The sequence below is a fragment of the Gopherus flavomarginatus genome, chromosome 21, assembly GCF_025201925.1.
Source record: "Gopherus flavomarginatus isolate rGopFla2 chromosome 21, rGopFla2.mat.asm, whole genome shotgun sequence".
NCBI lineage: Eukaryota > Metazoa > Chordata > Testudines > Testudinidae > Gopherus > Gopherus flavomarginatus.
In genome coordinates, this window is record NC_066637.1 from 12,678,292 (window position 1) to 12,704,735 (window position 26,444).

Genomic DNA, 26,444 nt, shown 5'->3' on the forward strand with positions numbered 1-26,444 from the left:
AGCGCCAGGAGCTGGCCGCAGTGGGTTCCCGCTTTGTCCCGCTCCCCGGTGCACAGGGCTGGGTCCGGTCTGCAGGCAGCACCGCGGCTGGAACCGGACTCGGGGAGACCAGGATACGCCGCAAGTCGCCCCCATGCTGCCCCAACTGCTCCTGCTGCCCGGGCTGGTCCTCACGCTGCTGATCCCGGAGGGGAGCTGCGGGTCCAAGCAGGAGGGTAAGAGGGGGGCTCTGAGCGCCCGGACCGGTGTCCCCTGCACACAGGGATCTGGGCACTGCCAACCCCAGCCCGGTGTCCCCTGCACACAGGGATCTGGGCACCGCCAGCCTGGGCCGGGTATCCCCTGCCCGGAGGGATCTGGGCACCGCCAGCCCGGGCCCGGTGTCCCCTGCACACAGGGATCTGGGCACCGCCAGCCCGGGCCCGGTGTCCCCTGCACACAGGGATCTGGGCACCGCCAGCCCCAGCCCGGTGTCCCCTGCCCGGAGGGATCTGGCCACTGCCAGCCCAGGCTGGTGTCCCCTGCCCAGAGAGAGTCGGGCACCGCCAGCCCGGGCCCGGTGTCCCCTGCACACAGGGATCTGGGCACCGCCAGCCAGGGCCCGGTGTCCCCTGCCCAGAGATACCTGGGCATCGCAAACCCGGGCCCGGTGTCCCCTGCCCAGAGAGACCCGGGCACCGCCAGCCCGGGCCCGGTGTCCCCTGCACACAGGGATCTGGGCACCGCCAGCCCGGGCCCGGTGTCCCCTGCACACAGGGATCTGGGCACCGCCAGCCCCAGCCCGGTGTCCCCTGCCCGGAGGGATCTGGCCACTGCCAGCCCAGGCTGGTGTCCCCTGCACACAGGGATCTGGGCACCGCCAGCCCGGGCCCGGTGTCCCCTGCACACAGGGATCTGGGCACCGCCAGCCCTGGCCCAGTGTCCCCTGCCCAGAGAGACCTGGGCACCGCAAACCCGAGCCCGGTGTCCCCTGCCCAGAGGGATCTGGGCACCGCCAGCCAGGGCCCGGTGTCCCCTGCCCAGAGATACCTGGGCATCGCAAACCCGGGCCCGGTGTCCCCTGCCCAGAGAGACCCGGGCACCGCCAGCCAGGGCCCGGTGTCCCCTGCCCAGGGAGATCTGGGCACCGCCAGCCAGGGCCCGGTGTCCCCTGCCCAGGGAGATCTGGGCACTGCCAGCCCGGGCCTGGGTGTCCCCTGCACACAGGGATCTGGGTACTGCCAGCCTGGGGCCAGTGTCCCCTCCCCAGAGAGACCTGGGCACCACCAGCCTGGGCCCAGTGTCCCCTGCCCAGAGATCTGGGCACCGCCAGTCTGGAGTCAGTGCTCCCAGCACAGAATGAGTAACATGAGTTTCAGCTACCACCCAGTCTGTGGTAAGTGCCCATGGCTCAGCCATTGGGCTCTATTGCATCACACAATCTGTGGTCAGTGCCCGTTACAATTCCATGGTGCACTTAGACAGCCAGACAGATCTGTAAATTGAGAGTTGGAGCCCTGGGATGCCTGGCTGATTATCTGAGGTCTGGAACAATCAGAAGGTACCATCATTTTACATACAGCTGGTGAGGGAACCTCTACAGTATTTTGCTAAATGCAGAAGAATTGGAAAAGCTACTGCAGATGACTACAAGGATGCTGGAGTTTCATGCATTACAACTCTGAAGAGCAATTTGGCTAATTATATTTATTTTCATGAAAGAAGTGGCAAATAAGAGGCAACGGGATTTAAGTTATAAATCAGAGTACAAGTTCAAAATCAGGAGTAGGGAATTTTCAAAATTTCACAAATTTCCCCATCCTGAATCAGGACGAAAAGTCAAAACCTTGAAAATTTTCACAAATCAAGAAACTGAAGAAAAAAAAAACTGTTCAGGTTGATAGAAACATTCTATTTAGATAAAGTCAAAATGTGGGGTTTTTTATTTCAAGCTTTTTTGTTTTAACCCTTTTTTGTGGAAATTTTCTAAAAGCTAATAGCCTCCAGATTGAACGTTTCTATTCTGAAAATGTCAAAATGCGATGTTTCAACAATTGCTCAAAATGTTTTGGATTGGGAGGTTTATCAAGACTGACTCTTTGCGGGAACAGTTTGTTTTTGACAAATGGGCATTTTTTTTGAGGGAAGGGGGGGAATGGGGAGTTTTGGCAAAAAATACCAGACCAGCTCTAAACAAGAAGGCACAAGCTAAAATTAATAAAGGGTCAAGCACTGAGGGGGTTTAGCAGAAAGTTTCCTATTTACCTTTCTAGATCTTTGTGTGAATTTAGTTCCAGTCAAAGGCAAGAATGCCAGCTCTAGAGACCAATGGCCTCTCTTCAGACACAGAAGAGGGTTAGCATAGAGAGCTGCATGGTAAGCTTCCTCTTCACCGTCCCATCCATGTACCCAGACCCTGATCTGGAGGATCAGATCATTTGCAGGGGCTGAAGGGGTAGTTCAGTCTCCAGCCTCACTCAATCCTGGGCTTCTCTACTGAGATTGCCACAGAGCTGCCAATGCTGTGGATATCGCTCTGACTGCCTGTGACTGAGGACAGCTACCAAATGGTGATGTCTTTGGATCACTGCTGCTAGGCTGGATTTGAACTGGGAGCCTAGCTGGGAAAGGATGTATCTCACGTTCCCTGTCCTCTCCCACTGAGAACAATGAGGAACCCTTGTGGCATCTTAGAGACTAACACATTTATTTGGGCATAAGCTTTCATGGGCTAAAACCTATGTCATCAGAGATCCACTCCACGCCTCTGATGAAGTGGGTTTTAGCCCACGAAAGCTTACGCCCAAATAAATGTGTTAGTCTCTAAGGTGCCACAAGGATTCCTCCTTGTTTTTGCTGATACAGACCAACACGGCTACCCCTCAGAAATCTCATGAAGGCGGCTAAACTGTGGGCCATCACAGGCAGCAATAGAAGCTGAAAGTGTGAACCTATTAAAAAAAAGTTAGGCTTGCTCAACGCACAAATTTTGTACTGATTTGACTATTTCAGTTAGAAGAGTGATTTTTTTTGTTTTTGTCTTTTACAAAAATAGTTACATTGGTACAAGTCCCTAGTGTGGATTCAATTGTACTAGTAATAAGGTGCCTTGTACCGGTATAGGTTATTCCCCTAAATTAGCGGGAGTAATTTTGATTGCTATAAGCATCTTTTTACTTGTATAACTTTATCCCCTCTGGGGCTGTGTACAGCTTTAACTACCACCAACAGTTAAAGCCCCACAGTTTTGGTGTGTAGGCAAATCCTTAGATTAGTATAGGAATAGCAGCTCAGCTTGGGTCATACATCCTGCATTCCTTCTGCACCCCAGGTTCTCACCGATTTTATTGACAGGAGTCCAAGGCACACCAGGAACAGAAATTTGGCCCTATGCAGGAATCAGTGTGGTGTATTGCATAGGGCAAGGGGCTTGAAATGAGTTCTTTTCCCTTTCGGCCATTGATTTGCTGCGGGGCCTTAAGAAAAATCTGCTACCCTCTCTGTACCTCAGCTTCAACAACTATAATATGAGGATAATGCTACCCATCCTCTTCTTTAAAGCACCTGGAGACCCATCTTTTTGCAAGTGTAGCTACTAGTTGTGTTGTATTTGTTTCAGTGGTTTGAGCATTGGCCTGCTAAATTCAGGGTTGTAAGTTCAATCCTTGAGGGGGACATTTAGGGATCTGGGGCAAAAATCTGTCTGGGGATTGGTTCTGCTTTGAGAAGGGGGTTGGACTAGATGACCTCCTGAGGTCCCTTCCAACCCTGCTACTCTATGATTCAAGAAGACTTACTACTAAAAGAGAAAGTGTGCTACAAGTAAACTTAATATGGCAATTCAATTCTCAGATATCAAATCAGGCATTGATTTTACTAATTGTCTCCAGGGTGAGTAGTATTTTCTTCAGCTTTATTTTACTAGGAAGCATTACAGTAATGCTTTCCAAAGTGCAGCTTAGGGCTAAAGGCAGCCCTTGGCGTCTTAAAATGCAAATGGATCTGCGCTTTCCCTATAGGTTCAGGAAAAAGATGATCATCACTAAATGTATGTCTACACTGGCACTTCCTCGGCAAAACTTTTGTCGTTCGGGGTGTTAAAAACACACCCACCCCGATTGACAAACGTTTTACCGACGAAAAGCACCGGGGTGAACAGCGCTTTGTCGGCTGGAGCGCTCTCCTGCTGACAAAGCCACTGCTGCTCGTGGGGGATGGAAGATTTTTGTCAGCAGGAGAACACTCTCCTGCCAACAAACAGCAGCTACACTGTGCAGCTTTTAGCAGCATGGCTGTAGCGGCACAGCCGTGTCGCTAAAAGCTGCATACTGTAGCCATAGTCTATTGCTGCTGAATTCCTCCAGCAAGCAGATTCTAACTATTTATGTGGAGAAACATTTAAATCCACCCTGATAGTTTTGCTGTTTACATTTATTACTGATCTAAAAGTTGTCTCTGTAACGATACTTTGCTTACATAGCTCTTTTCACCGCAGTGCTCCAAGTGTTTTAGAAAAGTTGGTAAGCATCATATGCCCATTGTACAGATGGGAAAAAGGAGGCCCAGAGAGTGAAGTGCTATGCTAATGTCACAGAGCAGGTCAGTGGGAGGTAGAACCCAAGTCTCCTGAATCTAAGTCGAGTGCCTGACCTGCTGATCCATACTGCTTCTGTACCCTGGATTTACACAATTAACTGTAACTTCTCAGGTTTCTGGTTGTCCGAGTGGCCCTCAGCATAGCGGAGTCTGGATGACCCTGCTTGGCAGAAAGGAGTCTGTGTTTCTGTAATGTGGGACAGAAGATGTGAAAGAGTAAATCTGTTTTTAAATGCTTCCACGAGATACCAAACATACGATACCCTGCTCACAAGGGCTTTTGAATGATGGTGTAAACTGGCACCATTCCTGTGATTTCCAGCTAGAGGTCTGGCCCTGTGTGATTTATGTCTGGAGAGGGGAGCTAGGATTTGAAATGGTGAAGTGGAGAAAGAGAAGAACGTTCGGGGAACCCAGCAAAGGGCTTTGCCAGTTACAGAGCAAAAAGGAAGAAAAAAGAAGGATTATTACTGTGGCTTAGGAAGTGACCATTCACTTGCAGCAGTAACTTTGAGGAAGAAAGAAAAGGGTAAAAGGGGAAGGTGGCTGGAGACCTAGGGTGACCAGACAGCAAGTGTGAAAAATCAGAACGGGAGGTGGCGGGTAATAGGAGCCTATATAAGAAAAAGACCCAAAAATCGGGACTGTCCCTATAAAATCAGGACATCTTGTCACCCAATGGAGGCCGCATAGCTCAGCCTTGAGACTTCCAGGACTGGGCTGAAAGAATGCCTCGTGGGTGGAAAGCTCTCTCTGCAGCTAGAGGTCTCTTGGCACAGAAGTGAAGCCTTGCTAGCGTCTCTCAAAGTCATTCCTCCCCTCCAGATCAGTGATTAAGGGGAATCTTTATTGAGGAATTCAGCCCAGAGTCTGGGTGGCGAGGACTGAGGATCTGCACTGTTTTTTTCTCGCTCTAATTAATTTATATGCTGCACAGTGAGGTCTTTTTTGGGCTCCGAAATATGACACCTCTTCCTCAGCCATCCGCTGGAGCCTCTTGCACTCCCACCAGAATGGCCATCCGGTGCAGGAAAACTCTGGAAGTCCATAAGAGGAGTGTGAACAGTTTGCTGACTGTCTTTGGAAGGTGGGGTGAAAATGAATTCCTGCCTTGTTTGGTTTGAGATCCTCGGTCCTTGGAGAGAATTCAGGCTGGAATAGCTGCCCAGCAGTGGGCTCCTGTAAATTATTCCTTCTTATTCAGTTAATTTACATCTTCAGCTCTCACAGCAGGGGCTGGAGTTTAAAGTCTCTCTTCCAGGCCCCTGTCTGATATTCCACATTTGCATCCCTTCTCACCAGCAGGCTGATTCCCATTTTCTAGGAAAGCCTGAGCTCCTGGCTCCCTAGCACAGGAGGCTGTCCTGGTGCTCTGCACACTGTCACATGACTGGAGACTTGCCGGCTTTAGCGTAGTCCCAGGGGGACTGCATACTTTCCAACACTGTTTACATCGTCTGACTCCACAGAACATAGAAAGCAGGAGTGTAATTAGGGCCCCAACTATGCTGGCTAAACAACTGAGTTTAAAAACTGTGCTTATGCATCATTCAAATTCCTTTATAGCTTTGTCCATCGGTGTGTCCATCCATCTGGCTCATGCTCAACTCTGTGGTACCTAAATGACTTAACAAATAGTCCAGAAGGGCTCTGTGGAGCTTGAAGGCTTGTCTCTTTCACCAACAGAAGATGGTTCAATGAAAGATATTATCTCACTCACCTTATCTCTAACAAAATATACTTAAATCCAACTTGATGGTCTCTTATTGACCTGTAATCTCTCTTCATATTACTCTGATGGGAATAAAAGATCTCATGGACTTCTGGTTAAAACCCCTTCTCTCCTTCAGCCAGGAATCCCAAACTTAAACTCTACCCTCACTACTCCTGCCCCAGATCTCTCTCTGCAACTGTACTCTAGTTTCATCCATATCCCAAGGACTCTGATGGATAATTGCTATGAGTTAGTATCAGTCCTTCACCATTTTCATAAGAACATAAGAACGACCATACTGGGTCAGACCAAAGGTCCATCTAGCTCAGTATCCTGTCTTCCGACAGTGGCCAATGTCAGGTGCCCCAGAGGGAATGAACAGAACAGGTAATCATCAAGTGATCCATCCCATCGCCCATTCCCAGCTTCTGGCAAACAGAGGCAAGGGACACCATCCCTGCCCACCCTGGCTAACAGCCATTTTATGCTCACTGGTCTACCAGATCCATCCAGAGATCCTGCTTTTCTTATGCATCCAGAGTTGTTGGGCTCTGTGTGCCCAGGAAATCTATCTGGATGCATTGGGGATGCACATCAGGTACATCCATTAGGAAATTCACTCCTCCAATGTCACTGGATAAGCCTGCTAGATCCAAGAAAATGCTCCTCCAGTGCAATCAGTTATTCTTGGAATTTTCCAATGTTCCATTCCAATGGCATGGGAACCTGTTAAAACACAGCTGCCAGGACCCATGCACATTCCTATCCAGGTGAAAGTGTTAACATGAAGACCTGCCAAAAAGCAGAGCATTCAGTTACATCAAAGAAATCGTGGGTCCAATCCTAAAAGTTTTACTCCATTTTTACTTAGACAAAGCTCTGATCAAAGGCAATGGGAGTTTTGCCAGCATAAGGTTGTGCAAAAACTGAAAAAATACTTCAGCATTTGGCCTCATCAAGAGTAGTAGGGATGAGAATGTTGGATGAAGACTGTGACAGAATAAAGCCACATTATATATAGCAGACATCTGGAATACAGATCCGGAATACAATAGAAAATCAGAAGCGCTTCCAAGAGAAAAATAACAGCTGCCTGGCCAAATTCTGCAGTTCCGTACGCCGGTGTAAATGCTGACTGGAGAGAGAGAGCAATGCTACAGGGAATCACCTAAGCTAAGTGGATGATTTTCAAGTACACACTTTCATTGATGGCAGTGTTCTTTTTTTAACCTTCATGTTTAATTTTCTTGAAACTCCGTCTGAGGAAAGCGCGGCTTACATTTGCCGTTACTAGAGAACCCCTCAGTAAGTTGTATTCTCTGTGTACGTCTCACCAGCTGTGCAATGAAAGTATCACACTTCATGTGCAGGGCTGGCTTCTGACCTCGGTTGTACCAGTGTAAAGGCAATGTCACGACACTGGTTTCATTGGTATTAGTGTAGGGCTCCTTAGCTGTGCTCTGTCTCTGACTGGCCCCACTCAGGAGCTACGCTGGCTGGCTGCTCCAGTGGAGCAGTGCGGTGGGTGGGCATCTTGCGTTGCTGTGGTGCACCTCCAGACTGGCTTTCCACCATTGCTGGCCTGGAGCTCGGCTTCCACCAGTGGACTCCAGGCTGCGAATCAAATCCTGTCATTTAGGAGCCATCTTTTCCCAGGGACAGAAGCGCACCACCCACATCGAAATCAGTAGAGTAGCCCATGCAGAATTTGGTCCAAACTTAGGAGATGAGAGTCTGCAGTGGAGCATGACTTTGCTATTGCAATCATTTGACCCTGTATTCAAGTTAGACATTGCTTTAGTCTGTGCTTCATAGGACTATGTTGTCACAATGAAAAGCAGAGGTTGTGTGGAGGCAGTCATACTGGGTGGTTCGTAAAGAAGACATCAGGACTCTGTCAAGTTCTATTCCTGCATCTATGGCTAGCTTGCTATGTGGCCTTGGGAAAGTCACTTAACCTCTTGGGCGTACGTCTACACTGCAGCTTGGACCAAGCCTCCCAAGCCAAGTAGACAGGCTCACACGAGTGGTGCACGAGCGAGCATGCTAAAACAAGCAGTGTGGACGTAGCCCCTCAGGCTGCAGCTTGGGCTTTCAAACCTAGGGAGTCAGAGCCTGAGCCTTAGCATCCACACTGCTATTTTTTTAATGTTCTAGCTCGAGTCCGGCTAGAGTGAGTCTGTCTACCTGGGCGAGAGGCTCACTCCCAGCTGCAGTGTAGACATATCCTCTGTGCCTCAACTTTCCCCACACTACCTACCTTCATGAAGTCAGTTGGGGCCTTCAGGCTGTCAGTCCCCACCTCGACCCTGTTTCTAATAGCAAAGCTTCTTTTTGAAGATGGATTGTTAAACTGTGAAACGGATAAGGGCGGAACCTCTCTCTTTACCTTGTGCTTTCTCCTGCCTACAGAAAACCTGCTGGTTCTTACTGTGGCCACCCAGGAGACTGAGGGATTCAAACGTTTCAAAAGATCAGCTCAGTTCTTCAACTACAAAGTCCAGGTGAAGCCCTGAAGCCTCTGGTGGACAGTGAAAGGGGAATTCTGAGATGGCTATCCAGAGAGGGAGGGGGCCGGGGGCGTGTCCTCTCAGGGGTCATAGACAACTCACCCAGGGAGGGCATTCCCGGGGACAGGCTGGGATGGTGAGCTGCTGTACACCAGGCATCCCTACCTCATTCCCATAGGTGGGCTGAGGGGAGATCCTCGGGAGCTGCTCCAAAGGGACCCCCCCCCCAGCACGTTTCCATCAGAAAGCTTTAATGGTTGTGTCAAGCCACACTGCTGTGATGCAGCACCATGCTACAGTGACTCAAAAACTGCTACGGTGAGCCAGCCCCTGTCCCTGATCATTCCCTACAGAGAGACCCCTGTGAAAGCTTGTTGCCGCCAGGCCAGCTCTCCTGCACCATTTCTCCTGGTGACGCTCAGTGGCAGAGAATGGCACAGCAGTGGCTGTGTGTCCACCAGGGCAAGTGTTCTTACGCTCTCACCCACTGTGAGTTGCACTGGGAGAGGTCAGGACGGGTGTAACTGAGCTCCTCCTCAGCCTGCGCCCCAGCACCATTGCTCCTTGCCAGAAGTCTAACCGGAGGCCAGCAGTGAAGTAGCTGTGAGTTTCTCTGGCAGCCAGTTCTTCTACCCCATTTCTTACAGTGACTCATGATGGGGAAACAAGCTGATGCCTGTGTAGCATGAACCCTTTGTTAAAAGATACCCTGTCCCCTGTTAGGTGCTGGGGCTGGATGAGGAGTGGCGTGGTGAGGACAAGAAGGCAGCAGGAGGTGGGCAGAAGGTCCGTCTCTTGAAGTCAGCTTTGAAGGAATATGTGGATAAAGAGGACTTGATCATCCTTGTCACCGAAAGGTAAATGGGGCCAAAGGGATTTACCATGAGTTGAGCCGAGAGGCAGGTTCTTAACAGGGAGTGATTAACCCTGAAGGAGGTTGTTTGGGGAAGATGAATTCCTGCCTGCTGGGATTCCCTGCACCATGCCAAATGCTAAATGTTAAATGCATCCGTGCCAGCTGGGGAGCTCTGATGGCAGTTGACCAAATCCAGCTCTTGTGTAAGGATGATAGAGTTACCCCTGCTTACGCCAGGCTGAAGTTGGCCTCCAAGGGATCAGTGGGCTAGTCTGCCATTCTGGCCTGGCCTTTCCCAGTGGAATTGTCTGCTTGGCGAGGAGAGGCAGAGAGCCAGGCAAGTGGCATCCTGGGGGCTAAGAACTAGGCTGCAGAGAGGAGAAATAAAACAGTGGGCTGAGAGATGCCAGAGTTGGAGTCCCAGCCCCCACAATGGACAGGTCTGGGATACCAGCGTCTGCCGCTGGTTCCAAGGACGTGGAGGGAAAGCTCAGTAGAAGCAAATCCCCTGGGTGTTAAGGGATGTAAGGAACAATCCACCTGCGAGCTGAGCATTTTATTCACCCACAGTAGGTTAGTTTGGAACAAGTACCATATCCCGCTCGATGAGTATTCACAGAACCATAGAGAAATAGATGGGAAGGGACCTCAAGAGGTCATCAAGTCCAGCCCCCTGCACTGAGGCAGGGCTGGGGTTTGTCCAACATGGTCTTCAAACCTCCAGCATTGGGGATTCCGTCAGGCTATTATTGGACATACTGATGCCTGTAATGACTGCAGGGATTGTAATGCCGTAGTGCAGGGTTAAAAGAAAGGGATTCCTAGGGAATCTTCTGTTTCTCACACTCTTTTCTTCCTGACCTGTTCTCTTTGACTTCGTTCCTTTCTGTTCTCCTCTCTGCCGTGCTCTGCTGCTCCTGTAGCTATGATGTGCTCTTTGCATCGGGCCCTGCAGAGCTGCTGAAGAAGTTCAAACAGGCCAAGAGCAAGGTGGTTTTCTCAGCAGAGACCTTCATCTACCCAGACCGGAGGCTGGAAGCCAAGTACCCTCCAGTGCGAGATGGCAAGCGTTTCCTGGGTTCCGGAGGTAAGAGACAGGTCAGCGTCTCCCAGCTTTGTGTTTCCAGGAGACGGGGGCTTTTGGAGAAGATGGGGATAGGGGCAGCAGAAAAGTACTGTGCAGTTAGAGGGGAATTGAGACCATGTGTGTACACATTCGTAGCACATAAACTAGGCACTTGCAAATATGTCTCCCTCCATTGACTGCAGCCCATGTAGAGGATAAGGAGTATCCTCAAGATCCTGACAGAACAAGGAGTAATGGTTTCAAGTTACAGAGGGGGAGGTCTACGTTAGATATTAGGAAAAACTTCTTCACTAGGAGGTGGTGAAGCACTGGAATGGGTTACCTAGGGAGATGGTGGAATCTCCTTCCTTAGAGGTTTTTAAGGCCTGGCTTGACAAAGCCCTAGCTGGGATGATTTAGTTGGGGACTGGTCCTGCTTTGAGCAGGGGGTTGGACTAGATGACCTCCTGAGGTCCCTTTCAACCCTGACATTCTATGATTCTATGATAAGAACCTGCAACTTACTCTTAGCTAGTGCGGCTACTCTTTTAGCTCAGGTTACAGCAGCCTGTGCTTTGGGTGCTGAAGATTAAGGGTTCTATCCCCACTGACGACCCATGGCAGGGGAGAATGAGTACACATGCTTTTGCAGAGAGATTGAAACTGTGTATCTGTGCTATGTTGCAGGGGGCACTGAGACAGTGTATATGTCCCCTTGGAGAAGGGACTGAGACATTGTCCACATGTATGAGTCCCTGAGAATTTTCCCTTCCAGGCTGGCTGGATTGAGACACTGGCTCTCTTCCCCCTTTGCCTTGTTCCCACAGGTTTCATAGGTTACGCTCCTAACCTAAACAAGCTTGTGGAGGATTGGAAAGGACTTGACAATGATAGCGACCAGCTCTTTTACACCAATATCTTCTTGGATCCGGAAAAAAGGGTACGTGTGAGTAGGTGATGCTGTTTAGGAGGGATTGGAGGCCGCATCTGGCCAGTGCCAGTGATCCCTGGTAGCCTGAACCGTTTTCTGGGGAATGCAGTGTGTTTTTCATTTCCAGACTTACTAGTGTGGCATCCCCCAGCCCCCATGCAGCATCCCAGCTGGCTGTAAAGGAGGTTGACCACTTAGGAGCCTATCACCCCAGCAATATTTTCCCCTTCTTCTTAGGATGTCTCCCTAGGTGTCTCTTTCTTGCCCCAATAAGGATTGCACTGCCACATGTAAATGTTCACTTATGTGTACACTGACCCATTTTGTTCAGACAGATGTGCCCCCTTGCACACACACACACACACACACACACACACACACACACTGTATCATCCTTGCAATTTTTGTTTTGAAAGGGTCCCTGCCCTATCAGATTTGACCCAGATGGCAGGAGTTTTTAAAACAAGGTTTCATGTCACTTAATACCAATGGCAGTGGCATGATAACATTTAAAAAGGCTTATTATCTTTGAACAAGGAAACATTCTCCTAGAGTGTTTGGGACCCAAATATTGCAGGATCGTGCAAGAGCATAGGAACCAGAAAGTGAAATTTGGGTTGATAAAGAAAATTGAAAGTGAAGTCCGCTATTTGCAAAAAGCCAGGAGAAGCCAGTACTTATCCCCAGGTCTGAATTCGGCCCATAACCTTTACCATGATAGTTTCTCTTTAATGATCTCAGCTAAAGTCCTGGTGCAAAGCCAAACCAGAGTTGAATAGTTCTATTGACAGAGCTTTCAAAATCCAGATACTGTTCCATCCATTCTCCCGCTCTGAGAGTTATTCTAATGTATCTTAGGTGATGCTTGGAGAGGCAGTGAACTGTTAAGTCAGACCTAGGTTTGAGTGGGATTCTGATGAAATCCAATGTACCATGGTTTGAAGCTGCCTGGTGTAAATGCAACATCTGCCACCCAGTCTTAAACCATTGCTAAGTTGTGGTTTAACACTGCTAACAGGAGCAGCACTTGAGACAAACACAGCCCTGTCACTGAAAGATAGATAGAAGCTGGAGACTGTCCACAAAAGAAATATTTGCCAAACCTGCGCTCCTGGCTGTGTTCTGACACATGGGTCATATGCTGCTGTGCAGGCAGGCCGGCATATTTCCATCAGTGTGCCGTGATTTGTTGTCTTTTCATGCCCTGGGAAGCTTTAAGCAATTCGTGTTATCTGGTTTTGCCTAGTGCAATATAAAAACTGTATTCTGTAAAATGGAGATAGTGACACTGACCTCCTCTGGAGAGCGCTTTGAGATCTAACGCGGAAAAACACTATGTCAGAGCTAAGTGGTGGTGGTGATGGTGGTGGTTTAGCAAAGGGAGAACTGCTAAAGTTCAGGTGGGACTGGGGATCACTGGGATTATTTAAGGTTTTGGAGCCTGTGGGACATGCTAGTGATCAGAATGATACAATGCATCTTTATTTAGCACACGCTCTTTCACACAAACTGTATTTTAAAATGAGTGACATAGATCAACAATAACCCAGGGAGGGGAACATGAAGAAACGTAGGCAAGGAGAGTTGTTATTTTCATAGGAGATCTGAAAAGAGACGGAGCATCCGCTGCGGGTGGAGGAGGCTATTCTAGAGATCAGAAGATAGAGCGGAGCAGGGTCTTGCATTAGCAATGGTGAGATGAAATCTGTGGTGATGAGTGGAGGGACTATGGAGCCGGTTCAGGGCTCCTAGGGAGTTGAAGTTAATGGTGTTAAACTGATTTACAGCAGCTAAGGACCTGGGCCTAGATCCGTGAGGGAGGTTGAAGCAAATCCATGGAGGGTTTGAGAAACAAGGGAGGCTGGTTTGATAGTGTTTAGTGCAGTGAATGGAGGGGCAGTGGGAGGGCTGGCATGACCCATCTGTTGACAGAGCGTATGCCTCTGTGTGTTCCTAATGAGGTTATTTGTTTCATTCTTTTAAAGGAAAATATCAACATCACTTTGGATCAGAGATGCCGGATCTTCCAGAACCTGAATGGAGCATTAGGTGAGATGGGGGTGGGGGGCTTATTCCTCCTTGGAGGGTGCAGAGCAGCTAGAAATAGTCACACTGAGGCTGAAGTGGTTAAAGTCCTGAATCCATCCCCAGAACTGGTTTCTGTTTAAAAACCTCTGCCCAGATTCCTGGAATGGATTTGCAATCCCCAGCCTGGTTCTCACTGCAATACCAGCTCCACAGTTAGGCCTGCAGGTCAGGTTTTCTGTACCACACCTCCTCTCTGCTTTGATCCTCTCACATGTCAAAGTACACTAGCTTTGGGGAGTGAAACCGGTAGGGAGCTAGCAACACACAGCCCAGGGCCAAGGGCCACCTGCCTGCCTTCTTAGCTTAGTACATTGGATTGAATGGCCTGAAAAGTGGGGAGCTGATGAGATACATTCAGAGCCGTGTGTGAACACTCACTCACCCGTACCGTGCTTTTGGTCATCAGTTATTCCACCCTTGGAAAGTTTTATCCACTTGTTCTCTCGGAGCAGAGAAATATAGGTATTTATTTTAGTTTCTCTCTTCTCCCCTTCCCCTTATTTTAATGAGCTAGGCAGTTATCATTTTGGGGGTAGGGGATTTTGAGTTCCCATTCTTATCTTGGTAAGGTTGGAAGTCAGAGAGTAGCTGGCCCTCTGGAGGGGTCAGGAGCCCAGCCTATCTCTGATGGCTCAGTGAGGCAGCTCAGGTTCACCTGGGACTAGGTCACTCATTGAGTGACTGGGAGGCAGTCAATTAGGCAGGGAAGGATCTCAGTGAGATAAAAGGATGCTGCTCCCAGCGGGACAGGGCTGGATGAACAGGGCCGTGAGGGAGGGGAAGAGTTACCAGAGCGCAGGAAGAGAAAATGTCTACATAGAAGGCTTCCTGGGGGGAACCTGGTGAGAGGGGCTAACTAGCAAAGGAAACCCGAGGAGAATGCTCCTGAGTGGGAGAGTGGCCTGAAGGAAGGGCCTGTAAATGCTAAGGCTCAGAGAAGCCTGTGTCCCATGAAAGATTCCACCAGGCAACAGCAGGAACCCTAGATGAGAGGAATTATATGAGGTCATGAGGAAGAGTCTTTGTGGTTTGGCCTCTGTGGGGAGACCTTGACCCAGGAAAAGGGACCCTTCCTCTGCTAGAGACAGGAGACCCCTGACTCGAGAAGAGGGTTCCAGGTCATGAAGGCCTCACTGGTAAGGGGCCTTGGACATCGTGAGAGTTGACAGACAAAGGTTTACTCAGGCCCTCCTTCCTCCCACTAGAGAGGCTGAGAGGGAGGCATTTTTGTGTCATGTTCCGCCTTTGGGGTTGAACAAGCTAGACCCCTGAAGAGGCACTGTTCAAGATACAAATTTATTAAAACCCTCATTTGGGGAAAGTGAGGCAGAGACATGATGGCGACACTGCACTGGGTCGCTAGGGGGCGTTACAGGAGTGAGGGCCCTTGTTACTGTGGGTGATTGGACTTTGTGCCTGAACTAGCCCTTTTTGACTAGCTGAGTTACTCAGACCCCTTGGCTGGTCACTCTGCAGTCACTGTATAATGCCATCTGGGGATGTGCCAGAGAGACAGACATAGGGAGCATAAAATTCAGAGGTGGAAAAGCTGCTTTTGCCTGGATTCTCCCCACCCCCTTGCTGGTGCAGAATTGTTTCTCACCACATATCCTTGGCCTAGTCTTGATTTAAAGGATGCAGTCAGTGAGGCTTTACCAGTTCCTCACGGGAGACTGCCCTACAGCTTAAATCAGGGGTGGGCAAACTTTTTGGCCCGAGGGCCACATTGTGGAATAGAAATAGTACAGAGGGCCATGAATGCTCACAAAATTGGGGCAGGGGTGCAGGAAGGGGTGCAGGTTTTGGCTGGGGGTGTAGGCTTTGGGGTGGGGCTGAGAGATTTGAGGTCCAGGAGGGTGTACCATGCTGGGATTGAGGGGTTTGGAGAGCAGGAGGGAGATCAGGACTGGGGCAGAGGGTTGAGGCATGGGGAGAGGCTCAGGGGTGCAGGCTTCACGCGGCGCTTACCTCAAGTGGCTCCCGGAAGCAGTGGCATGTCCCTTCTCCTGCTCCTAGGCATGGTGCGGTCCCTGACCTTGGAGCGGGGCCATGGCGTAGCTTCCAGGAGCTGTGTGGTATGGCCCCCGACCCAGCGCCCCAACTGGAGCGCCGGAGCGGGGCTGAGCCTTGTGGTGCGACCTAGTGGGAGCTCACGGGCTGGCTTAAAACAGCTCATGGGCCATAGTTTGCCCACCCCGGCTTAGTAGATTTCACTCTCCAAAGCCTTCCCTGATCCTGTCTTTCTCAAGTTCCATCTCATGACTCCTAATTCTCTCTCTTTGGGCCACCCTAAACAATTCCTCTCCCTCTGCAGATTGTCTGTGCCCCACAAATACGAGAGATGGTTATCCAGCCCCACTCTCCCGGCTTCCCAGGGATTGCTTGTGTGGGATGGCTAGGACATTGTGTTGCTACTAAAGCCTTCTGCAGATAACATTGCTGTGCTGTGATTTCTAGATGAGGTGGCTCTGAAGTTTGAAAATGTGCGTGTGAGAGCAAGAAACGTAGAGTATGACACCCTCCCAGTCCTGATCCACGGCAATGGACCCACCAAGGTAAGCAGGAGCCTTGAAAAGAAAGCTTGGGTATGAAACCAAGGCAAATAACCTCTTTAGGCTTGAGGTGGTGAAGCAGTTGCCCAGGGAATGCTGGGAAATCAGGCATCCATCCCTCATGCACTGACTTCTTCCTACATAAATTCACAGATTGGGGGATTGAATGGCCCCCTGCCATGACAGCAAGACGTGGAGCTGTTTACTTCTTGGTCACTGGGTCAAATCAAGACCAAGATCACCAGTGACTGAAAGCGTCCCCACCTGACGAATGACTGGCCAGCATGTGTAACCCACACACCTTCTGGGTGTGGTGTTCTGTCCTATCTAGTGGCACCAAGACCACTGAGAGAGAGAGAGATTAATGACTTTGCTGTACAGCCTTAGCTAACAACCAATTGGCTTTTATCTCATGTGGTAGAGGCTTACGCACTAAGCTTCCAAGATCCCAGGTTCGATCCCAATGACGGTCTGTCGGTGTTACGTGTGCACTGAGCTGGTGGTATCAGTCCAGTTCCTAGTGGACAGGTATCCACATCACAATAATTGCCACCCTTGGTCCCCTTCTTGCCAGTCTCAGCACCTAGACGCCAAAGACTGACCAGGCCATAGAGACTGAAAAGTGCTCTCACCCCTTCGCATTATCCCAGCACATCAGTATCCTTCACCGTAGGAAATTAAACCCGCAGATTTGCATCCTATTCCATTCCCCTTCTCCCAGGGAGAGAAGGAAGATGAGGCTGGTGATGGAACCTGATTGAGATTTTCTCCTGCCTTGTAATTAAGCACTTGAGGGATTTCTCTTTGCAGCTGCAGCTGAACTACCTGGGAAACTATATTCCTCGGGCCTGGACATTCGAGACAGGCTGCACTGTGTGTGATGAAGGCCTGAGAAGTCTCACAGGGTTCAAGGTAAGGGTTGATGCATATTTAGAGTGGCAGAGGCCTGGTGCTAACAAAAGAATGCATTGTGCTTTTGGGTTACCTTGGAGATGGTGAGGGTGTAGCCAGGTTTCTGGAGCTGGAGAGCAGCCCTCATGCTTCTCACTCTCTTGTCGAATGCAGGATGATGTGTTGCCATTGGTTCTGATTGGAATTTTCATCGAGCAGCCCACTCCATTTCTCTCCCAGTTCTTCCTGAGGCTTCAGAACCTCCAGTACCCAAAGAAACGCACTCAGCTCTTCATCCACAACCATGTAAGGAACATCTGCCTTGGATTGTCTTATGCAGTGTTGTTGTAGCCGTGTTCGTTCCACGATGCTAGAGAGACAAGGTGGATGAGGTCATATCTTTTATTGGACCAACAATAACAGATACTACCTCACCAACCTTGTCTCTTTGTTTTGCCATGTGAGGGATGGCTTGCCTCTTAGAATCCTAGAATATCAGGGTTGGAAGGGACATCAGGAGGTCATCTAGTCCAACCCCCTGCTCAAAGCAGGACCACCAATCCCCAACTAAACCATTGCAGCCAGGGTTTTGTCAAGCCTGACCTTAAAAACCTCTAAGGAAGGAGATTCCACTACCTCCCTAGCTAACCGATTCCAGTGCTTCACCACCCTCCTAGTGAAAAAGTTTTTCCTAATATCCAAACTAAACCTCTCCCACTGCAACGTGAGACCGTTACTCCTTGTTCTGTCATATCCTCCCATATCCCAGAAGTCTTTGCAACTTCCCCAGATTGCCAGGACCTGGAAGACAGGTACAACTCATGTTTTGTTTTCCTAGAAGCCTGGGCATCAATTACCTCCAACCACGAAGACATGGAGGTGAGGGTACGTGCAGCTCACATGCTCTGGTGTTGCCAGAGCTTTGAGAGCTGGGTAGCCGGCAAACCTAGCTTTAGCTGAGGCCAGACAGCCTGTGTTAACCTCATGTAACCTACTCTTCGCTCTGTGTCATTTCCTCTGTGTGCAGGAGCAACATCACCAGTCTCGGGTGGACACGTTTGTGAAGGAGCATGGCAAGGAATATCATGCGGTCAAAGTGATTGGGCCGGAAGATCACATGGAGAATGCTGATGCTCGGAACATGGGCATGTAAGTGAAAAGGCAGGTGTGAAAGGCCAGACGATAGGGACACTGGAGTCAACCCCACTCTCTGTCTGGGCTCAGTAGCACAAGGGAGAGGCTTCTTGCATCCAAGATAACAGGCCTCTGTGGGCAGAGCAGCAGAAGCTTCCTTCATAGATGTCTGCTTTGGAGCTTTGCAGGAACAATGGCTAGTGCAACACCCAAAACCATTCCCCCTTTCCCTTCCTTCCATATGCCCTTATGCATGACCATTAGATGCAACTTATCTGGGGCGACAGCATTACAAACACATTTTGATGCCCTCATTGCCAAAGGGGTTCTCAGACCCTCTGCTGAGAACAACCTCTGTCCCACAAAACACTCTCTCTGTCCAGGCTGCATCCGCATTCCCCATCTTCCTGCCACCGGCCTGCAACCTGTCCATGCCAGGCATGAATTTAGCCCATGCTTATTGTCCAGCCAACATGGGTGAAAGCTAGGCTAGGTTCCCAGGCTAAGTATACAGCTGTCCACTGCCTGGGGCCAAACAAACAGAAGCCGTAAGGCTCCTGCATCCAGAGGACTTTGAGGTTCTCTAGCCTCAGGTGCAGCCTGTTCCCCTTTCAGTTGAACTTCCAAAGCAAGGGTTCCCCATATCCATTCCCTCCTCGGCCATCTTCCTGATGGAGAAAACATCCTCCCCTGAGCTCAGCCCCATTCCTCCCTGCCGTGAAGGGCCAGCTACCTGCTACTCCTCTACTCAGGCATGGGGTTTTAACCCTCTCTTCCCCCTAACCCTAGTCAGGATCTCTGCACCCAGACTGTAAAAGATAAACATCCCCATCCCCGAAGAGAAGGCCCCTTGACTGCAAAGTGAAGGTCATCTCTGCTGTCCTGTTGCTGTTCAAACTCTGACCTGTGGGCTCTCTGGCTGTAGGGATTTGTGCAGACAGGATCCTGACTGTGAATATTACTTCAGCCTGGATGCCGAAGTGGTTCTGAAGAACTCAAAGGTTCTACGGATCCTGATTGAACAGAACAAGTGAGTCTGAGCGATCTTTCCTGGGCAGGTTTCAGGTCAGGAACATAGATAGGGAGCTCCTTCTTTCCTGGGAAATGGGTAAGGGGCTGAGAAGAGAGAACATTGCTGGGAATGAAATTTAAGGGTTTTCTCCAGTAGAGATGGACCCAATCTGGAGCCATGTATCCAACATCCCTCCCTGGATTATTGGATTCAGATGCAGTGAGCCCTGGATGTAAACCATCCCTAGTTTTACCCTTATTTCTTCGGAGCAGAGACTACACTATTGGGAACAGAGTGGCCAGAATCAGAACCATTTTTTTCCAAACTAGAAGTGGGTCCAAGTCACAGGGATGAGGTCTGGATTTGGATTTACATTTCAAAAATCCCAGGTGGTACATTCAGATGCAGGTTTTGCTTGAGCCCATTGTAAGGGGAGGGATTCATTGGAAAATCTGGATCAATATCCAGGTTCAGAGTCCAAGTTCTTTCTTCCCCATCCCTAAAGATCGTGAGTGTTGGATCCAAGAAGCCAGATCCTTGACTGGTGTAAATTGATTTCAGTGATGCTGCACCGACTTTCAACAGCTGAGCATCTGAGGGAGGGAGTTTTTCAGGCCCATTGCTGATCAGAAGCCTCCAAACATTGGGGCTTCACAGAAAACAGAATTTATTCCTGGTTATGTCTGTCTCTGACTCAGAGATTTAGCTGGGGCTTCAGTCTCAGGGAGTTGGATACACAGTAGAGAAACATAGGTCGTGTTACTGAAATGATTCTTGCTCCTCAAGAAGAAAGATTTCCAGCTCCAGCTGCTAGAACTCCTTAGATCACATTCAGAGGGGACTGACTGCTGAATGTGTTTAGATATAAGCTTAGGGCCCAAGTTTGTCCTTACTTACACAGGTGTCAAGAGGTGATGGCATCTGTGTAAGCGAAGAGAAAACTGGACCCTGAGACACTCGTTGGGATCTTCCCCCTTTCTCCCCTGGCAGCATCTCCCTCTTGTGCCTGCAGGCAGGTGATTGCCCCATTGGTGAGCCGTCTCGGAAAGCTGTGGTCGAATTTCTGGGGTGCGCTGAGTCCTGATGGATACTATGCCCGTTCGGAGGATTACGTGGATATTGTTCAAGGGCGGAGGGTGTGAGTATTGTGAGGGACTTTTGCCAGTCAGAATCCCCTAAATAGAAGGCTTGCTGAATAGACAGTGGCTGGAGAGCATGTACTCCCAAAATCAGTCTGAAGCCAATTGGGATGCTGGGGCAAGAGTGCCAGACCATCACTGTGTTTTATGTACCTGTCCTCTACGTACCATATGCAATAGTGGGAGTAAGGTCTGGTGACCAGAGTAGGGAACTTGGAGTCGGGAGCTCTGGGATTTGTTTCCAGCCCTGTTGCTAATTCCCTGTATGGCCAAATCGCTTAATCTCTCCTTGTGCCTTGTTTTCTCCATCTGCTAAGGATAGAGAATGTGATGCTTAACTATCCCACAGTGGGCGGGGAGGAGGGGTTGTTATTCTTCTTTGAACAGTGTTTGTAAAGGGCTGTGTGCTGCTTGGATGGAAGGTGCTGTAGCTGTGCAAAGGCTGATTACTGGAATGGCTTGCATTCCTGATTTGCTCCTCTTCGGGTTTGTGTAGGTCCTTGTGTTCGGTTGCTATGGGGTTTTGAGTCTGACCCTTTAAACTTTGTGACAAACCAAATTCCAAAGAACAGCAGTGCTTTGTTGTTGTTTTTTTCTCCCCTAAACATGTTCACAATTAAATCTAGCCCTTAGTCCTTTGGGGCCTGATCCTGTAAGCTCTGTCCGGTTACTACTTAGTGTCTAAATCTCCCTCTCTCCATTTTGCAGTGGGATTTGGAATGTTCCCTATATTTCCAGCATCTATGTCATAAAAGGCAGCACCCTGAGATCCCAGCTCAACCAGGGAGACCTCTTCCATAGTGGCAAACTAGATGCAGACATGGCTTTCTGCCATAATGTCCGGGATCAGGTCAGTAGAGGGAGCTGGGTGTAGGGAGCAAGGGTGGAGATGAAACAACTCTGCAGGCAGGTTTCAGTACACCCATTACAACTGTACATGCCTCGGTGGAAAGAAATGAACTGGCATCAACTAAGCCCCGAGGCACATGCAGTTAGGGGAATCTCTTCCTCTGGTCTGAGAAACACGGACTAAATTCAGTTATACTCTAGGATCCACTCATGCAGCTCCAGGGGACATCAGTGGGAGCTACATGTGCATAGCCACAGGCCGAGTGACCCTTTGTGAGCTATTTTATCCTGCTTCTGTCTACAGCTGATGAAACGTACAGAGGTTTTGCCTCCATCACTGGTCCTCGCTAGGACTATTTAGTCTTCTCTGCATCTAGGGTGGGTCTGGGTTTAACAATAAAGGATCACTGGGGAGGGGATGCCCAGTGTGAAGATTAGAGAGGGAGGTGGGTAGACAGAGGGAATGGAGCTAGGGGCGGCTCTAGACATTTAGCTGCCCCAAGCACGGAGGGTCCGCTGGTCCCGCGGACCCTCTGCAGGCACGCCTGTGGGAGGTCCACCGAAGCCGCGGGACCAGTGGACCCTCCGCAGGCAAGCCGCCGAAGGCATCCTGCCTGCCGCCCTAGCAGCTACCGGCAGAGTGCCCCCCGCGGCTTGCCGCCCCAAGCACGCGCTTGGAGTGCTGGTGCCTGGAGTCACCCCTGAATGGAGCCATCGCCACTGGGAAGCAGCTCCCACAGTAGACAGTTGCAGCCTGATGGTTTCCCTCCATTCTACAGAGGGTCTTCATGTTCGTGACAAACCGGCACCAATTTGGACACATACTCTCTCTGGAGGATTATCAGACGACTCATCTCCACAACGACCTCTGGCAGATCTTCAGCAATCCTGAGGTGAGGGGCTGAGCAGGCCTGTCACTGTGGGATATGCCCCTAGCCTTGCTGTTAGATAACGCTGCTACTAGCCGTGTCTCTAAGGGGAGGATCCAAGCTTTGCTGTGTGACATCCCTCTGATGGGGTTCCCTTGGTGCATGCACGGCTTTGGGAAAGCATTTCATTCAAACTCCTCTGGGCCCTAATGCTTCAAAGCCAAGAAAATGCTGTTTACTGCTTCACTTCTCCTTTCTGTGATGAGAGAGAGGGTGATGCCAGGGCACCACATCCTTAGCCACGTGCCACAGAAGTGACCGCTTTGCTTGTCTTTTTCTAACCATAGGACTGGAAAGAAAAGTACATCCATGAAAACTACACACTAGCTCTGAAAGGGAAATTGGTGGAGACGGTAAGAAATGCTGCTCTTGTCTCTCAGCAGAGAAGAGAACGGCATGTCACTATCACAGGATTTCAGCCTTTCGCCCTCAGAAATAGGTAGCTTACAGGAGACAGCGCTGCCTAAAAGAACTTCAGATTCAGAGAGACTGTGATCTGTCATTATTTGACAGTACTCTTCAGGACAAATCCCTTCTTCAGAGGCACCTGTCCAGGTTCCTTAATTTTACTGGGAGCAAAGCATGTGAATTTGAAGGCAGGATTCAACCTTTAACATTTTAGCTGTTTTTCCAGTGAGCCCTCTCTCCCTCCTCTTGACTTTGTCTTCCTCTTTTCTGACTAGGTATTGTTCATAAATTACATAACCCATTGTTTGGTGATTTTTTTTTTTTAAAAAGACCCAACTACCCTCTTGTAAAACTGAAACAAACACACCCGTGATGCTGTCCTTCAAAATTAAGGAACTCCCCCAACCCCATGCATTATGTAACTTCTGGAGTGCCCCCGATGTCTGTTTGTGTTTGTCTCATTCTTCTGTTTGTCTGAATTCTCATGTGTTCTGTCTCTCCAGCCCTGCCCCGATGTTTACTGGTTCCCTATATTCACTGACGTCGCCTGTGACGAGCTGGTGGAGGAAATGGAGCACTTTGGCCAGTGGTCCACGGGAGATAACACGGTAAGAAAAAGTTGGAGCTTCCAAAGCGACAGCTCCTACCACTTACGCAGAGTCCCTGAGCATAGCTGCAGCCTGCTACAGGCGGGAGTTTTAATCCTGTGGTTAAAGCAGGGGACTGGAGTGAGGACAATTGAGCTTTGCTCTTGACTCACTGTGTGATCTTAGACGTAGGCCCAAATGTTCAAAAGTGGTCATTGGGCCCTCAGAAAATCAGTCTGAGACCCCCTAGGCCTCATTTTCGCAGGCCGTGAGCACCTGCAACTTCTACTGCCGTCCACTGGAGTGCTCAGCACCTGTGAAGATTAGGGCCAAGGAGTTGTAAAGTTGGACAGCTACGATCATCCAGTCAGTAGCCACTTTTGAAAACTTGGGCTCCAACCTCCTCTGTGCCTTGACTTCCATTCTATAAAATGTAGATGATCCTTCCCTGCATTACAATCCTGAAAAGCCCTATAGATGAGCATTATGTTTGTTGGTTACCGTCAAGCTGTTTTTCATACTTATCATCTAAGATATTTGTCCCCAATCAATCTTATGGTTCTATTCCAGGACAGCAGGCTACTAGGGGGTTATGAAAATGTCCCAACTATTGACATTCACATGAACCAAATTGGCTATGAGAGAGAATGGTACAGGTTCCTTCTGCACTATATTGCTCCAATCACAGAGAAATTTTACCCAGGATACTATACAAAGGTAGGCATCAAACACTTTTGGTCAATTGAATTTGAGTGCTCCGCGTCTTTCATGATCATGGCCACGGAGAGGCAATATCATTGGGGCACTGTACCAAAGTACGTGCCATAATGGAGGAAATGACCCTGGAGTATGTTATCAAGGTGTGCATCATACTTCTTAATAAGAACATGCCCCTTTCTCCCTTATATAAGGGGCATGTTACTCCTATTACACCAATATACGCACCATCCCCTAGAAGTGAATGCCCTCTGGGTGCTGTGGCACTGTCTGTGTATGTCTCTCTTCTCTCCTGCAGACGCAGTTTGAGCTGGCCTTTGTCGTTCGTTACAAACCTGATGAGCAACCCTCCTTAATGCCTCATCATGATGCTTCCACCTTCACCATCAACATTGCCCTGAACCGGGTAGGGATAGATTACGAGGTAAGTGCTTGCAAGAAGGTCAGTCTGGAAGTCTCCCAGACCAGTCTAGGGTCTTCTCCTCTTTGCTGTATCCAGAACACCTCCCAGCTCATCCCCACCTCCATCTTGGGCACCTTGATACCAAAGGGGACTGCAGTCAGTGATGGGGTTTGAATTTCAGGATTTTCTAATGAGGGAGATCAGTGGTAGAAAGTTCCACCAACCCATCACAAAGGAGTCCGAAAATCAGGAGACTGTTGGGATAATACAGGGATCCTTTCCCTGCTGGTACTTGGCTGATGCCTGTTTCTTTTTGTTTCGTGCAGGGCGGAGGCTGCCGGTTTCTGCGTTACAACTGCTCCATTCGAGCTCCTCGGAAGGGTTGGACCCTCCTGCACCCGGGACGCCTGACCCATTATCACGAGGGCCTTCCAACCACAAAAGGGACCCGTTACATTGCAGTGTCCTTTCTCGACCCTTAGAGCCATGCTTCACGAGAAGGACCTTTTCCCAGCATCACCCACTGCTGACTGTGAGTGGGAGCAGGGAATGCTGCTGAGTCTCCAAGGCATCCATCAAAGTTATTTGGATATTGATATTTTTTTAATGATGGTTTGACTTCACTGTTGGAAGATCACCTCTGCTAACACTGCAGATAATAAGTCGGAGTGTAGTTCTAGAATTTGGAGAGATTCTGTGTGCCTTCAATTCCAATATTCATCGTCATCTGTGCTTGGACTGTACTTTACTTCTTCACTATCTGCCATGTCTTACTGGACTACTTGCTTGGACTGAAAATCCAGCTTTTTGGGGGCAGGTCACTTCTTTCCTCTCCCCACAAGCCCCTTCTCCAAGCAGCAGCAAGACTGTCTCTATGTGCATCTTACAGAGAAATAGACTTTAGGGAATCCTTTCTAGACATTGCTCTAAACATGAGTGGGATCAGGGACCTGGTTCCAGGATCAGGGAGTGGAATCTTAACAGCTGTAGCATTGGATGAAACTTAGTAGCCCCAGCCTGAGGTTCATCTTAGCCATACCTATTTGAAGTTACTTGGAAGCACATCACCTTGTTAAAAACAGCAATGATGATAACGCCCATGGATCCTATTAGCCAAACCGTAGTTGGCTGATGATATTTGACTTCTGTGATTAGATTGAAGGGGTGAAAGATGTCATCCCAACCTTGTCTTGCTGCAGCTGGAAGGGAGTGTGTCCACCCAACCAAACTCTCTGTGTATGTGTGTGTGTGTGTAAGGGGTTTCTTAGAAAGGGAAGGCTGTGGAGAACTGCATGTTAGTCATGTTGCTTATTGCACTGCTGGAAGAGACTAAGATTCTACTGGGATTAACCCATTATAAGAATCTATGTAGAAGAGAATCTTGGTTGAGGCATGTTTCTTGGGCAGTGTAGGGAAAACATGTACTGCCATCACCCATGCTGTAACTGTTCTGGTTATTAAATAGAAGTCTTCAGTCCTCAGGTCTGCCAAACTAGAATATTGCTTGAGCTCTAAATTTTCAGCAAAACTTATTTTGAACAGCTGCCTTCTAAAACCATATTATTTGTGGGTTTCTAGAGTGACTCTGCCATCTGTTTATAACTGCCAGGTAGTGGAGCCTACTGCCTCTGATACCAGGCAGTTACAGTCAGATGGAAGGAGTTGCTCCACAACTGAGGTAGATAGATGTGTGTTTTGACAGAGAACTTTAATTAGCAAATATAGGACAGAAGAAGGGGACACTGACCTTTTCCTTTCTGGGCCCAGGCGCATGCATGTCCACAAACACACCTACAGAGAAGGGAGAGAAATCCATGCACCAACAATCAGCTAAAAAAAGCAAAACTTGCTTCTATTTTTGATGAAAATCTGAATCAAGTTAATTGCTCAGTGTCACCAGGCCAGTCATTAGTAAGAAGATGTTGAAGAGTTGTATGTATTTATTCAACAGATTTACCCAGTTATTTGTTGTTTTTGCCTCTGCCCCAGGAATTGACTGGAATCAGTATAGAGGTCTCATAGTAATTCACACAAGATGTACAGTTTTAAACAGCAAGTTTTACATTAAAACTTAACAAAATGA

General features: G+C 49.1%; 1 protein-coding gene across 1 annotated transcript; it reads left to right on the forward strand.

Annotated features, from left to right (window-relative positions):
• On the forward strand, positions 1-26,444 carry PLOD1 (procollagen-lysine,2-oxoglutarate 5-dioxygenase 1). Its single transcript, XM_050931556.1, has 19 exons — positions 1-215; positions 8,702-8,793; positions 9,523-9,656; positions 10,579-10,742; positions 11,549-11,661; positions 13,638-13,701; positions 16,198-16,295; positions 17,103-17,204; positions 17,358-17,489; positions 18,211-18,332; positions 19,243-19,347; positions 20,342-20,467; positions 21,177-21,318; positions 22,097-22,210; positions 22,534-22,599; positions 23,158-23,262; positions 23,812-23,958; positions 24,257-24,382; positions 24,688-26,444. Exons 1-19 carry the CDS (start codon positions 134-136, stop codon positions 24,841-24,843), a joined length of 2,190 nt encoding a protein of 729 aa, XP_050787513.1. The 5' UTR covers positions 1-133; the 3' UTR covers positions 24,844-26,444.

Bases quoted from the DNA above. Each gene is read 5' to 3' on its own strand.
- PLOD1 (XM_050931556.1), top strand. From the start codon at position 134: ATGCTGCCCCAACTGCTCCTGCTGCCCGGGCTGGTCCTCACGCTGCTG. The intron at 11,662-13,637 runs GTACGTGTGAGT...ATTCTTTTAAAG, and splicing joins TCTTGGATCCGGAAAAAAGG to GAAAATATCAACATCACTTT. The intron at 17,205-17,357 runs GTAAGGGTTGAT...TGTCGAATGCAG, and splicing joins GAAGTCTCACAGGGTTCAAG to GATGATGTGTTGCCATTGGT.